This window comes from Mobula birostris, chromosome 2 (assembly GCF_030028105.1).
Source record: "Mobula birostris isolate sMobBir1 chromosome 2, sMobBir1.hap1, whole genome shotgun sequence".
Classification (NCBI taxonomy): domain Eukaryota; kingdom Metazoa; phylum Chordata; class Chondrichthyes; order Myliobatiformes; family Myliobatidae; genus Mobula; species Mobula birostris.
Window position 1 is genome coordinate 135,893,898 of NC_092371.1, and position 15,981 is coordinate 135,909,878.

The 15,981-nt window shown below is 46.9% G+C and overlaps 1 protein-coding gene across 1 annotated transcript in view; it reads right to left on the minus strand.

The window, feature by feature from the left end:
- Positions 1–15,481, minus strand: part of nvl (nuclear VCP like) — a 57,767-nt gene extending 42,286 nt beyond the window's left edge. The window contains exons 1-10 of the mRNA XM_072248882.1: positions 15,392–15,481; positions 14,739–14,963; positions 7,957–8,101; positions 7,036–7,112; positions 5,909–6,043; positions 4,460–4,561; positions 4,011–4,128; positions 3,744–3,888; positions 3,341–3,563; positions 1,160–1,378 (exon numbers count right to left, since the gene is read on the minus strand). Of these exons, the coding sequence (XP_072104983.1) occupies positions 1,160–1,378; positions 3,341–3,563; positions 3,744–3,888; positions 4,011–4,128; positions 4,460–4,561; positions 5,909–6,043; positions 7,036–7,112; positions 7,957–8,101; positions 14,739–14,951 (1,377 nt within the window). The 5' untranslated portion in view covers positions 14,952–14,963; positions 15,392–15,481. The remainder of the gene's footprint in view (positions 1–1,159; positions 1,379–3,340; positions 3,564–3,743; positions 3,889–4,010; positions 4,129–4,459; positions 4,562–5,908; positions 6,044–7,035; positions 7,113–7,956; positions 8,102–14,738; positions 14,964–15,391) is intronic.
- Between the last annotated feature and the right edge of the window lie 500 nt (positions 15,482–15,981).

A 15,981-nucleotide genomic window follows, 5' to 3' on the forward strand; every position in this document is an offset into this window, starting at 1 on the left:
GGGGAACGCAGGGATTTAGCAATGCCAGTGCAGGAGAGACTGAAGACAGCCTGCCTTCATCAGGGCAACGAGTATGCAGTTGTACAAGACACTGGTGAAGCTGCACTTGGAGAGGCGGAGGGGGCACTGAGGTATACAAGATCATAAGAGGCATAGACAGGGTGAAAGCAGTCTTTTTCCCAGCGAGGGGCATTGCTGGAAGACAAGAGACATGAGATTTAAAAGGGAGATTGGAGCAGCTGCTTCACACAAAGGCTGGTGTGTATTTGGAATGAACTGTCTGAAACAGTCAACAATGATGGAAACCCATCAACATGGATCGGACAGGGTTAAACGACTCTGGGCCAAACACAGGCAGGTGGGACTAGCTGACTGGGTGGCTGCTAGCATCGCCGGGCCAGGCCGAAAGGTCCATTTCTATGCTGTATGTCTCGAACATGACTGGCCTGTCTGCTGCCCCGGCATCAGTGACAGGCAAGGTGGATTAACGGGAGGTGGGTGACAGGCTGAATGACCTGCCTGCGGAGCATTCTAGCCAGAGAAAGCCGTACAGCACGAAACAGACCCTTCAGCCCAGCTGGTGTATGCTGACCAAGGTGCCTCTCCGACCTCATGTTTGGTCCACGTTCCTTCCCAATCCAGGCACAGTGGTGAAGGAAAATGACAGACAGGGGTGACCCTTGTAGAAATGCAGAGGGAAGGGATGGAGAACTGGCTCAGGGAGAGGGTGGATTAAAGGTGGCAGGGGAGGGGAGGGGAGAGGGATGGGGGATTGGAAAAGGAGGAGGCGCAGGTCTAGAAAGTGGATGAAACTCTTCGAAGGCGGCTTCAATAGCATTCAAGAAGTCGACAGCAAACAGGACACAGCAGTGCACACACAACTGCTCAATTGCTAACTGCACCACTGGGCACACAGCAGCAGCAGCAGCTCACCAAAACTCCCCCAAACCCACCATCTCTATCAGCTTGGAAGTACTTTGCTGTTTCTGGGTCAGAATCCTGGATTGCTCTCCCTAACAGCATGCAGACAGACCCACCAGTCAATACACTGCAGCCGCCCTCACCACCACACTAGGGATGCCGGCTCAGCCTCTGCAGCCCACATCCCGTGAATGAGAATAGATAAGCCTTGCAGAATATAAAATCCGAACTGCAGTACCAGAATGGCCATGGTCAGTTCCTCACGGATCTCCTCCAGCGCTCCGATATCAGCCCAGGTCACATCCGGCACAGTGGCAAAGCCCTCGCGCTTGGCAGAAGGCTGAACCACTGACAGGGAGCCGGTGAAATCCATCATCTCTATCCGTAGCTCCTGCAGATCCTGGTCTGGCAGAGGAGCCGTATCTCTGAGCACAGCCCGTAACCGCCGCAGCTTACCCTGAGGGAGCAAACGGGACACAGCCGTCAGAGGAAGCACCCTGGGCCAAGGGAGCAGGAACGGAGCGAGGGGAGGCTGGGAGTTGTGCAGTCAAGTAACCTTGTCCTTCCCACCCGACCCCAAACAATAATCTCCACCCCAACCCTAAATCCACCCAACAAACTCACCTGTTTACTCTCAGTCTGACTCGAAACCCACTTCTACACCCCAATCCCCTGCCTGATCCTATACCCTCTAGCCCAACCCTAAGCCACCTTTACCCTCTGTAATCCTAAACCCATAACCCTCAGACTTCCTGACCCTAGACCCACTTCCCAATATAATTTTTGACTCCTGGTATAACATACCCAGTCCTGATCCCAGATAGCACCCTGGTGCATTTCCTCTTCACCCTGTCCAGTACAATTATATTGTTAATTGTGGCAAACAGAGCTGTATACTGTACCCTGTCACCTAAATACTGGTTTATTAAGCTGTGATACATTCTGTGCCCTGGCTAATGAATCCAAGTACCCTTCCTGCCCTCATTACCAGTTTACGCAGATGCTGTGTCACTTCAGTCAATCCTTGGATTGTATTCCAGGGTGCCCCTGATCCTCACTACTCCCTGTAGCCCTCCCATTGATTGTGTGTGTCCTGGCTCACTCGCCCTCCTAAAGTGCATCAGGATTCAACTCCTTTTGCTGTTTTATCAGAAGAAAATCAATCTTGTAACAGCACAGAATTTTTCATGTTATCCGTAAACTTCCAAACACCAATGCTTATTTCCAAACTGTTACTGTATAATGAGGGTGTCAGCTCACACCCCAGTGGTACATTGTTGGTCATAGACTCCAGTCATTAAAAACAAACCACCACTAACACCCTCTACCTATTACCAAGACAACTTTGGATCCAGCCTTCCAACTTTTCCTGGATCCAAAGGGCTCTCAACTTCAGGACAAGTCTCTCAAGTGGGACATGTCAATGGCCAAAGTGAAGTCTACATAAACAGCACAACTCTTGAGATCACATTTTGTTAGCTCTTTCAAAAATTCAGCCAGATAGTATCTCCCCCTACCAAGGCCGGGCTGACTATCTGCAATCAATCACTGCATTTCCAAGTACAAATTCATCCTGTTTTACAGTCACCTCCCTACCACAGACATTGGACTAACTGGTTTGAATAAAGGGATGATTTTTGCTATTCTCCAGCCAACTGGTACCTGACCCGTAGCCAGTGAAGATCTGACTATCTCTCAAAGCCTCACTAATCACTCCACCTACCCAAACAGCAGCCCAAGATACAACACACTCGTCTTGGAGAATTATTACCATTTCAGCCCATAATATCTACTTTTTCATTTTCACCATTCCCTCCTTGAATTCTTCATCTACTATGTAATTCTCCTCTGGTCCCAGGGATAGATTCACCCTTTGGTCCATAATGGACCCTACCCCTAACCTACTAAACCTTTTACCCTAATGTACTGATAAGATTTTCCTTCTCCTGTCCACTCATGACATTTCAAGCTCCCTCTATGACTCCTGATCTTTTTAGTTACCCCTATTGTGTCGAAGGCTACCCCCTGCTCAAAACCTGTCACTTTTTAAGTGTAGAGGGAGATTTACAATGTGTCCAAACCATCCAGTCTTGGGAGTGTACATGGGACCCTGTAGAAAGAGTTTCACTGTGTCGGTCACTGGGAGTGTGTGATGAGACTGTGTAGTCAGAGGGTCACTCTGTGTCTGACCCCTGGAGTGTGTGATAGGACTGTAGAGAGAGATTCATTCTGTTTGACCCCTGGAGAGTGTGATAGGACTTTAGAGAGAGGGTCATTGTGTTTGACCTCTGGAGTGTGTGATGGGATGGTGACCCTGGAGGGTAACCCTGACTCCTGGAGTGTGTGATAGGACTGTAGAGAGGAGGGTCACTGCCTGTCTCGTGGATTTGTGTGGGTATTGGGACGATTGATTCCTCACCATCTCAGTCTCCTGCAACTGCCCCGTGCTGTTCTGTCCCGTATCAGATCCCTGGGACTCGAGCTCCTTGTGCTGGATCAGTACGCGGTTGACGGCGCTGATGGCTGCCTCACGGCACAGAGCCATGAGATCGGCTCCCACGTACCCTGGCGTCAAGCGGGCCAGCTCCTGAAAATCAAACGACTCTGACAGTCTCAGCTTCCGGCACAGGGTCCGCAGAATCCTGGGGGGAGACAGGCATTGCTCGGTGAAGGACAGTACTGGAGGCAGGCAGTGAATTACAGGCTGCCTGCAACATCTAACCCTGCGCTCTGACCCCTGAGGAGGGGAGGGGAGGGGGAGGTTTGAAAGGACAGAGAGTGAGAATGTGCAGGACACACCAGACCTCAGACGAGACACTCACTGCTCCCGTGCTCCCTCGCTGGGAATGCCCAGGCAGATTTCCCGGTCAAACCGGCCAGCCCTTCGGAGTGCCGGGTCCAAAGCGTCCGGTCGGTTGGTGGCACCGATGACCAGAACCTGTGTGGAGACAGCCATGGCATTCAAATCTGTAAAGAGAGAGATGTGGTCAGCCTGCAGCCGGATTCAGAACCGCCTCGGCCCCTGAAATCCAGCCGCACAAGCTCCCCGCCCCCGCCCCCGCCCGGAGGGCTCTTGCCCACTGACTCACTGTCCAGGCAGGCGAGCATCTGAGCCACAATTCGCCGCTCCATGTCCTTTGAGGCAAACTCCCGCTTGGGTGAGATGGCGTCGATCTCGTCAATGAAGATGATACACGGAGCCTGGAGCTGGAGGAGGTCAGGTACAGGTGAAGGGAGGCACTGAGCACGGGTGGGGGGGAGCGTCGGTCGCAGATGAGGGGGCAGTCGGGGCCAGTCGGGAGAGGAGGGGGCCAGGCGGGCGAGGGGGGCCAGTCGGGAGAGGAGGGGGCAGTCAGGCGGGGGGGGGCCAGTCAGACGGAGGTGAGGGGGTGTCGGGTGTTGGTGGGGTGGGTGTTGGGCATGGGTGAGGTAGAGTTGACCGGGGAGTGAGTTAGAGGTAAAAGGGGGTTCAGTTGGAGGACTTTGACCACACTGGCCCCACGGAAAGCCCTCCCACAACCCCACAGCCACTACTCACCACGGCCTCTTCAAACAGCTCCCGCAACTTCTGCTCTGACTCTCCGGACACACCAGACACGATCTCTGTGGCCACCACCTTCAGCAGGGGCAGTTCCAGCTCCTAGTGATGGACCAGGTGTCAGAGGAATCTTTCCAGTGAGATCCCAATGGATATTCCCAATCATAACCAACACGGATGGGACACTCAGGCTGAGAGCAGGAGGGGATGGGAAATTCCCGGTGAAATCGGGAGGGGCCGGAACGGGACCATCCCGGTGAGATCCGGAGGGAACGGGACAATCCTGGTGAGATCGGGAGGGGATGGGACAATCCCGGTGAGATCGGGAGGGGACGGGACAATCCTGGTGAGATCCGGAGAGGATGGGACAATCCCGGTGAGATCGGGAGGGGAGGGGACGGGACCATCCCAGTGAGATCGGGAGGGGCCGGGACGGGACCATCCTGGTGAGATCCGGAGGGGACGGGACGGGAAAATCCTGGAGAGATCCGGAGGGGACGGAACGGGACAATTCCAGTGAGATTGGGAGGAGACAGGACGGGACAATCCCGGTGAGATCGGGACAGGACGGGACGGGACGGGACGGGACAGGACAATCCCGGTAAGATTGGGAAGGGAGGAGACGGGACGATCCCGGTGAGATCAGGAGGGGATGGGACGATCCCGGTGAGATCGGGAGGGGAGGGGATGGGACCATCCCGGTGAGATCCGGAGGGGAGGGGACGGGACCATCCCGGTGAGATCAGGAGGGGCCGGGACGGGACCATCCTGGTGAGATCCGGAGGGGACGGAACGGGACAATCCCGGTGAGATCGGGAGGGGACGGGACGGGACAGGACGGGATGATCCCAGTGAAATTGGGACGGGACAGGATGGGACAATCCCGGTGAGATCGGGAGTGGACGGGACGGGACGGGGCAATCCCGGTGAGATCCGGAGGGGACGGGATGGGTCAGGACAATCCCAGTGAGATCGGGAGGGGAGGGGACGGGACAGGACAGGACAGGACGGGATGATCCCGGTGAAATCGGGAGGGGACAGGATGGGACAATCCCGGTGAGATCGGGACGGGACAGGACGGGACAATCCTGGTGAGATCTGGAGGGGACGGGACGGGACGATCCCAGTGAGATCGGGAGTGGACGGGACGGGACGGGACAATCCCGGTGAGATCGGGAGGGGACGGGACGATCCCGGTGAGATCGGGAGTGGACGGGACGGGACAATTCCGGTGAGATCGGGAGGGGACAGGACGGGATGATCCCGGTGAGATTGGGATGGGACGGGACAATCCCGGTGAGATCGGGAGGGACGGGATGGGATGATTCCAGTGGGACCGTGAGGATACAGGACATTTCCGGAGAAAGTGAATGGGGACTGGACATTGCAGGTCAGAGGAGGAGGGGAGTGCTACAAGACATGCTGAGAGTGGCCACCCACATTACTTACCCCAGCAATGGCCTGTGCCAGCAGAGACTTCCCACAGCCCGGAGGCCCATGCAACAGGAACCCACGGGGAGGCTGCACCCCCAGCTGCTCGTACACCTCCGGGTGTCTCAGATGGATGAGCAGTTCGCACACCTCCTGGGGAGAGAGAGGGAGAGAAGGAGATGGGTGGGTGCATGGAGGGGGAAGGGGAGATTGAGAAAAGAGAAAGGCTCACAATGTCACCCATCTCCTCCACACAACTCACAGGGAAAAGGTGAGGGGGTTATCTGTCATCACTCTCCCCCCACATCTGCGGAGGGAGGGAGGCAGGGAATGAGGGAGAGGGTAAGAATGCCTCATCACACCCTGTCACCCAGCAATGGGTGTATGTGTGTGTCTCTCACACACACACACACAGTCACCCTGACTACACATCATTCTCTCTGCTCTCGGCAGCCATCTCATTCCCTGCAGCTCTCATTGCTGACACTACTAGTGGAAAGGTTAAGAGCGAGTGGGAGTGAGAGAGTATCGAGGTCGGGTAAGGGAGGCGAGGACTGAGAGCAGAGGAGTGAACATGCCTGCTGCTGTCTGCGCCACGGCAGACACACGACCCGTCTCACCGTCAGGACAGACACACGACCCGTCTCACCGTCAGGACAGACACACGACCCGTCTCACCGTCGGGACAGACACACGACCCGTCTCACCGTTGGGACAGACACAACACCCGTCTCACCTTCAGTACAGACAGACGACCCATCTCACATTCAGTACAGACACACGACCCGTCTCACCGTCAGGACAGACACACGACCCGTCTCACCGTCGGGACAGACACACGACCCGTCTCACCGTTGGGACAGACACAACACCCGTCTCACCTTCAGTACAGACAGATGACCCATCTCACATTCAGTACAGACACACGACCCATCTCACCATCGGGACAGACACACGACCCATCTCACCGTCAGGGCAGACACACGACCCGTCTCACCGTCAGGGCAGACACACGACCTGTCGCACCTTCGGGACAGACACACGACCCGTCGCACCTTCGGGACAGACACACGACACGTCCCACCTTTGGGACAGACACACGACCCGTCTCACCTTCGGGACAGACACAGTACAGAAGGTCTTACCTTCAAGGTTGCATCGCTGCCACCGATGTCCTCAAACTTCAGCGTTGGGTGCTGTGCCTCAAAACCTCGCTTCCTGGCTGAGAAACCAAACAGTCAGTAACACAGGGCACAGTACAACACAGGAACAGGCCGTTCAGTGTCAGTAACACAGGGCACAGTACAACACAGGAACAGGCCCCTCGGCCTATCACGACTGTAATCTAATCCCAGCTGCCTGACATGGTTTACAGTGGTCGCTCCACTTCAGGCCTGTGGTGCTGTTGTATTGGCCCCACTGCCTCCCTGGTTGCCCACTGCAAGCACCCATCACCCTGGGTAGAAAAAGCTTGCCCTACACATCCCCTTTAAACTTAACCCTTCTCACTGTAAAGCTATATCACCTGTTATTTGACATTTCTACCCTGGGAAAAAGCCACTCTCTATCCCATGAATAATTTTATAAGCTTCTATCATCTCTTTCCTCAACCACCAGATTTGTCCAACCTCTCTTTGTACTCATCCTCTCTAAACCAAGCAACATTCTCTCCAGAGTTTCCACATCCTTACTTGTGTGGGGCGACTACAACTGCACACAATACTCCAAAGATAGCCTAACCAAATTCTTATACACCTGCAGCACATCTTGCCAACATTTGTACTCAGCACAAAATCCAATAAAGGTAAACCGTCTTTCTTGCCTATCAACTGTGTTGCCCCTTACAAAGGAGTACGGGCCTGCTCTCCAAGATCTCTCGGTATATCACTGCTCCCGAGGATCCTGCCACTCACCACGTACTCTGCTCCTACACTGACCTCCCAGCGGGATCCGAGACAAAACCAGGGTCCCGGGAAGAAAAAGGAAGGGGCTCGGGGATGAAGCTACGGTAATATGGGTGTCTATTCGCGGACAGCGGTACCCACTGCATCACGGTGAACACAGACCTGCCCTGTCCAGTACGATGGCCTCTATCGTCCCATCCACACCACGTGGGGTCTCCTGTCCCTGGTGCTGGCCTCTGATCCGTCGACTCCCACTGCGCCGACTCTTCTTCTGTGGTTCCAGCCCAGAGCCTCCCGCTCCCGCTCCCTACGACATGGGAGAGACTTCAACACCCCACACACAACGCAAGGGGAGCAGGAAATATGGTGGGGTTAACGGGAGCAACGGGATCATGGAGGATCTGAGAGCAGGGTGGGAATCCGGGCAGCCACTGGGGCTGTGGAGGGGGGAGAGAGAAGGCAAGTCAGGGTGTGTATGTGTGTGTGTGTGTGTGTGTGTGTGTGTGTGTGTGCGTGTTTGTGTGTATGTGCGTGTGTGGGGAGGAGTGGGTGTTGTGTGGTGGAGAGAGAAGGCGAGTCAGGGTGTGAGAGAGAGAGTGTGTGTGTGGGGAGGGGAAGGTGGGTGTTACGGAAGAAAGGCAGGGGAGCGATGGATGAAGTCAGGCCGTGCAGGGGGACGAAGGAGGAGGAAAGAAAAGCAGGAGAGGGAAGGGGCAAGGTAGTGGAGAGGGAAAAGAGAAATCTGGGGAAGTGGGGGAAAGGAAGGAGTGAGGGAAGGCAGGGGGAAGGTGGGGTGGAGGGGAGATAGGAGAGCAGAGATGGACGGTGGGGCAGGGAATGGGATGGGAGCCGGATCGGGGAGAGGAAGCACAGTGGAGTCAACAAATGCGGTTGTCGTTCCAGAGGAAGGGAAATGGTGGAGGGGGAAGGAGCAGGAACAGAGCCTGTAAAGGGAGGGGGAGAGGGTGAGGAGTGAGAAGTGGGAGGGAGGGCTGATGGATGTGGTGAAAGGAAGAGATGAGTAGGGAACAGAGGGAGGACCGCCCCTGTCTGCAAATGGAGCAGCAGTATTTTTGTGCTGCTCTTAGTTTTCTTTCTCTCCCCCTACTTTAAACTTTGAATTTAAAATTTTTATTTGCTGATTCTTGAGGGGGAACAATATATCTACGTCTACAAGAAGTGGGATGAATTTACCTGAACCTAGTGATAAAGGTGATGGGAAAGGAAAGGTGCAAAAGGAAAGATCTGATGAAATGCCATCGTGGGCTGAAGATATTGTTTGGACACTGAATTCAATTAAGGATCAGAATAGATCAATTAAAGACCAACTGGAAAAGAATAGTAATGAAATGAAGTCATTTCTGGGAAAACTTGAAGACCTGGAAACTCAAGTTATTACACATGAAGAGGAATTGAAGATAACTAAGCAAAAGTTGTCTGAAGCTACAATGCGTTTAGAAAGATATCAAAATAAGATTATAGACCTGGAAACTAGGTCTCAACGAAAGAATATACGAATTGTTGGGCTGCAAGGAGGAGCTGAAGATGGAGATTTAACTGCTTACTTTGGAAAGCTTTTCCACACTTTATTTCCTACCAATCTATCAAAGCCGCCTGCTATAGAAAGGCCACACAGGGCGTTTATCTCAAAATTGAAGGATTCTAGTAAACCAAGATCTGTTCTGGTTTGATTTCATCACTTTAAAATTAAAGATCAAATAATGCAACAGGCAAGAAAACAGAGTTTTTAGATTTATGGAATCTGAGCTCCGTTTTTACGAAGATTATCCAAGAGAGATAATGGAACAAAGATCAAAATTTGCCCTGGTAATGAAACAAGCATATGATAAAAAAAAACTCTTTCCCTCTTTGAGGTATCCAACAAGAATTAAAGTTTTTCCTGCTAATTCTCCTCCTCATACTTTTTTTGATCCAAAAGCTGCACTGGACTTTGTTCAGGCTATACCCACCGCTATTACTGACGCCGCTGCTGAACGAACTATCTGAAAGGCTGTTTGGCTATCTGTATATTATTCACATTTTGGAAAGAAGATTTATGAAGGTCATTTGTATATTTCATTGAGAGACTAATTAAGGGAGACAAGGAGAGTTGTTCATTATTGCATATTGTTGGTTTTCCTTTGGAAAGATTTATGGCTCAAGTTTGACTGTCTAAATGATCATCTGAACATTCGACTGAGAGAAGAAGATTAAGGGGATTTGTTCCTTTAATTTAATACTTGGTTTGTTTCTTTTTTTAATCAGCTAATTGATAGTTTTTCCCTACTAATACGGCTTTTTATATATTTTTTCTATTTTATTATACCATTTTATAATTGAATTTAAAGCTTTTTTTTAGGGAATTAATATTAAACTTAAAGATGGCGCTGGTTTCTCTCTCTAAGAGATAACATTATTTTGGTTCTTTCTTGTTTATTAGTTGATGGAATGTAAAAACCTTTTTTTGCTGAGACTTTATTGTTTTTTTTTACAAGGTCACTGTACTTTTTACTAACTGGGGGGAGGGAAAGAAAACACAGACAGAGCGGTCAGTAGCTTTGAACTCTATCGTAGATCGCTTGCCCTTTCGGGCTCCCGGGTGTGGGTGGGTGGTTTAGAGTTAGAAGTTTTCTCCCATTGGGTGGTTCCGGAGCATGCGTGTTTTTTATGTGGTTGTATTCTTCATCACCGCCATTTTTGATAATCCCGTATTGATATGTGCTCTGCGCATGTATAAAGTAGAATAAAATTATATGATGGTATTTAAATGGGTTAATATAATAAGTTGGAATGTACGTGGTTGGAATCATCCTACTAAACGAAAAAAGACTTTTAAAATTATTAACCGATTCCAAACTGATATAATTCTTGCTCATGAGACACATGTCAGGGCGGGAGATCAGAATAGATTTTTTGGATGGTGGAATAGTTTGCAATTCCACTCTGCTTCTCAGAGTAAAACAAAAGGCGTGTCTATTTTTATTAAACCTAATATATTTATTCAAGAGGATATTGAATCAGATTCTAATGGTAGAATTTTAATTGTTAAAGGAACGATCTGTAACAGAAAAGTTGTTTTGGTTAATTTGTATGGTCCTAACTTAGATGATCCTTCTTTTTTAAAAGGATCATTTTGCTTTACTGCCTGATTTAAATGAATATATGCTGATAATGGGCGGGGATTTTAACTGCTGCTTAAATCCTATGATTGATAAGAGCTCAACCAATCAGCGACTTCCAAATCGATCCGCGTCATTTATTAATTTCTTTTTGATTGATTTTGGGTTGATTGATTTGTGGAGGTATCTCTATCCCGATAATAGAGAATATTCTTTCTTCTCACATGTTTATAAAAAATATTCGAGGATCGATTATATTATAATCGATCCCTGCTTCTTGCCTAGTGTTAAACATTGTGAATATGACGCTATTGCTATATCTGATCATGCGCCTCTGAGTTCGTCTTTTGAATTTGATGATGTCATTCTTGCCCACCCACCATGGCGCATGTCTCAGACATTATTGCAAAACTCTGACTTTGTCACTTTCATTGAAACCCAGATAAAAGAATTTCTTCTTTTTAATGATATAGAGGGGATGTCTAAATTAATTATATGGGATACATTTAAAGCATTTTTACGTAGTCAGATTATTTCTTATTCAGCTAAACTTAAAAAACAGACTAAAGCAGAATTGGATAGAATTTCAAAACAAATTAAAGATTTAGTAATATCTATGCAATTTCCCCCAATACTGATTTATTTGAACAAAGGGTGGAACTTCAATCACAATATAACCTGTTATTAACTCATCCCATTGAAGGATATTTGCTTAAGTTAAAGAGCCAATTTTATATGTTTGGAGATAAAATAATAAACTGCTCGTATCGCAATTAAAACTGGCTGCAGCCAAAAGGCAAATCATGAAAATTCGTAGGAAAGATGGTACCTTGGCTCAGGAATATGAAGAAATTAATACGATTTTTCAAGATTTTTATGCTGAACTTTATAAATCTCAATGTCCGTTAGATTCCTCTGAAATGAATGCTTTTTACGAAAGATTGTTTTTCCTAAAATCTCGGCTGAGGATTAAAAAACTCTTGATGCTCAAATCACTGAAGCTGAAATTCACAAAGCTATTTTTTTCAATGAAATCTGGTAAGTCCCCGGGACTTGATGGTTATCCTGTAGAATTTTATAAAAAATTTGGGAAGTTGCTTCCTCCGTATATGTTGGAAATGTTTAAGGTTTCTTTTGTGAAAGGTGACTTACCCTCTACTTTTTATGAGGGTTCTATTTCTTTAATTCTTAAAAAAGATAAAGATCCCACTGACTGTGCTTCATATAGACCTATTTCATTACTGAATGTCGACGCTAAGATTCTGTCAAAGATAATGGACAATCGGTTGGAGAAAATTTTGGGTAAAATTATTTTTAAAGATCCAACAGGCTTTATAAAGGGTCGCTGTTCTTTTTCAAATGTTCAGAGACTATTTAACACTATATATTCGTCCTCTTTTAAAACTCCACCATGTGTTGTATCTTTGGATGCTGAAAAAGCGTTCGATCGAGACAAATGGAAATATTTATTCAATGTTTTAGAGAAATTTGGCTTTGGTGCTAATTTTAATAATTGGATTAAAATGATATATAAAGCCCCTATTGCAACTGTTGTCACTAACAATCATAGGTCTTTTTTTCAGCTTTCATGGGGGACAAGGCAAGGCTGTCCATTAAGTCCTTTGTCGTTTAATTTAATATTAGAACCCCTTGCTATTGCTCTTCGTGAGGCTAAAAATATCCTTGGGATCTTTGTGAATGAGACCATGCATAAGATCTCTCCTTACGCTGATGATTTATTGGTTTATATATCTAACCCCGACGAACCTATTCCTGCCTTGCTAAAATTATTTAATGAATTTGGAGGTTTTTCAGGATATAAAATACATTTTAGTAAAAGTGAATTGTTTCCTTTAAATGATTCTGTCTCTATATATGATAATACTCCTTTTAAAGTCACAGACTCCTTTAGATATTTACGTATTATAATTACTAAAAAAAATAAGGATCTTTATAAAGCCAATTTCGTTCTTTTAGTAGACTCTATGAAGTATTTACTTAGTAGATGGAGTCCACTTACATTTTCACTTGTTGGTCGTATTCTTATAGTTAAAATGATGATTTTACCAAAATTTTTATATTTACTTCAGAATATTCCTGTTTTTTGACGAGTAAGTTTTTTGATCGGATTGATTCTATTGTTTTATCTTTTATTTGGAATAATAAAAGACCAAGAATCAGTAAATGTCACTAACAAAAATTGAAAAAGGATGGAGGTCTTGCTTGCCTAATCTAAGAATGTATTATTGGGCTGTTAATGTGCGATACATGTCTTTTTGGTTACACTGGGTTGATAAGAGTGATCAGCCGATTTGGGTAGACCTGGAACTGAAAGTTGTAAAACAGTTTTATTTAACCTCGTTATTGGGAGCTGCTTTACCTATGCAATTAGTTAAAGTTGTTAATTTAAACCTATATCCTGTGATTAAGTATTCTTTACAAATTTGGCTCCAGTTCCACAATTTTTTTAATCTTAAAAAATTTAAACTTTGTAGTTTAATTTATCGAAATTACTTTTTTAAGCCTTCTTTGAGTGATCCAATTTTTTTACTTTGGAAAAATAAAGGTATTAATTTTTTTTTGGATTTATTTAAAGAAGATAGATTGATGTCTTTTGAACAATTAACTGATAAATATTCTCTTTCATACTCACACTTTCTGCAATACCTTCAAGTTAGACATTTTTTACAAAAATACTTAAGTAATTTTCCTTACATATTGGAGGCTGACCTGTTAAGATACTATTATGAGTATGAATCCTTCGATCCAGGGTTCTATTGGAAGAATTTATAATTTATTATTACAATGGGATAAGCGTCCTTTATCTAAGATTAAACAGGATTGGGAAAAGGAACTTAATTTGACTTTTATGACGGAGGATTGGATGCGAATTTTGAAGTTGGTTAACTCTTCTTCAATTTGTGCTAGCCATTCAATGATTCAATTTAAAATTGTACATCGTTATCATTTGACGAAGGAGAGACTTTCTAAAATCTTTTCTAATGTTGATAGTCATTGTGATAGATGTAAAACTGAGATAGCTACACTGATACATATGTTTTGGTCTTGTTCTATATTGGAACAGTTCTGGAAGTCGGTTTTCTCAACAATTTCTAAAGCACTTAAAATTAATTTACAACCTAATAAATTAACTGTGCTTTTTGGAATAGTTCCTCAAAATATTCATGGTATTTCTGTGTCTGACCAACATGCTATTGCATTTGTTACATTGATAGCTAGGAGGGCCATTTTGTTGAAGTGGAAGGATACATCAGCTCCCACTTTGTCACAATGGTTCTCTCAAGTGATGCTGTGTCTTAGTTTGGAGAAAATTAGAAGTCGAACCTTTGAACCCTTATTTGATTTTGAGAAAAGATGGGGCTCATTTGCTCGTTATTCTCATTTGAGCTAATTGATATAATTTTTCCACGATCTAATTGTAAATTTTTTAGTATATTTTCATTTCTTGCTGGCGATCTGTTTATTTTTAGAAGCTTTTTGTATTACGCACGACTCCAGGGTTGTACACCTAATGGGTTCTTTACTTTTCTCACTTTTCTGCTTAGTAGGTTTTTTTTGTTATCACAAAATTTTTTTTCAATCTTTAAGATAATGTCTTTTTTGAGACATTGTAAGTGTTGTTACTTCAATGGACTCATGTTATTTTTTCTCTATAACAATAAAAAGATTTGAAAAAAGAGTTGGAAACAGCCCAGCTACAGAACCCAGGAGGGTGAGAAATTCTCGAGTTGGAGGGTAAGAACAAGGAGCAGAGAACAGCCTTGACTCAGTGCCCAGCCAAACACACACAGACAGCCACGATACCTGCAGGCTGTACTGAGTCTCCCCATGGGTGGAAACTTTCCCTGGTGTTCGGTCGATGAACCAGCCCCCTGGGGAGATATCTGTGTCACCCGAGGTCCTTCGCAACCCTCCAGTTGCCCGTGCAGCTGAATGCCTCAACGTGCTGTTGCTTATCGAAGCAGGACTGTGATCTCCGTCTGTCTTCCGGTAAAGGCTCAGCAGGGATGTGTTCATGTTGTTTGTCTTCTGCGGAGCAGAGAGACTCTGATAACAGGGCGGTGGGGAAGGAGAGAGACAGGGAGAACTGGAGAGGGAGAGGCAGAATCGGGGAAGAAGAAAGAGAGGGAGACAGAGGGGTGGTGAGCCAGAGAGGGAGAGAAGGAGGGGGAGAGAGATAGACAGATAGATATGGAGGGGGAATTTCTCCCCGTTACCACGCGGCCAATACAACTGCACCTCATCTCATCAAACACACACACAAACCACCTCCTCACTTTGCCGCACACAGAGAACCCACCACACACACTCACACATAAATCTCCCCACAACTTTTCCACTCCATAAACACTGCAAGTCAAGTGCACAACATTCAAACAGGGTCAGCATCATGAAATGACCACAGCAAACACTCATCCACAAACCACAGCAAGTAACTTCAACCACCTCCAAATTACCGGGTATTCTGGAAAACTCTCACTGTCCGATGAATCAATGATCACCTCTGACCTGTGGAATGAAAGTCAGAAATGACAAAGGAAATTCCAGTACAGAGACACCATGAGTCAGTCACAGAGTGAATCCCCCACCACACACTCCCAGGGTCAGACACAGAGCGAGTCCCCCCATCACACACTCCCAGGGTCAGACAGAGTGAATTCCCCATCACACACTCCCAGGGTCAGATACAGAGTGAAATCCCCACCACACACTCCCAGGGTCAGATACAGAAACAATTCCCCCATCACACACTCCCAGGGTCAGAAACAGTGTGAATTTCCCATCACACACTCCCAGGGTCAGATACAGAGTGAATTCCCCATCACACACTCCCAGGGTCAAATACAGAGTGAATTCCCCCAACACACTCCCACGGTCAGACACAGAGTAAATTCCCCATCACACACGCACAGGGTCAGATGCGGAGTGAATCCCCCCCATCACACACTCCCAGGGTCAGACACAGAGTGAATTCCCCATCACACACTCCCAGGGTCAGAAACAGAGTGAATTCCCCATCACACACTCCCAGGGTCAGACACAGAGT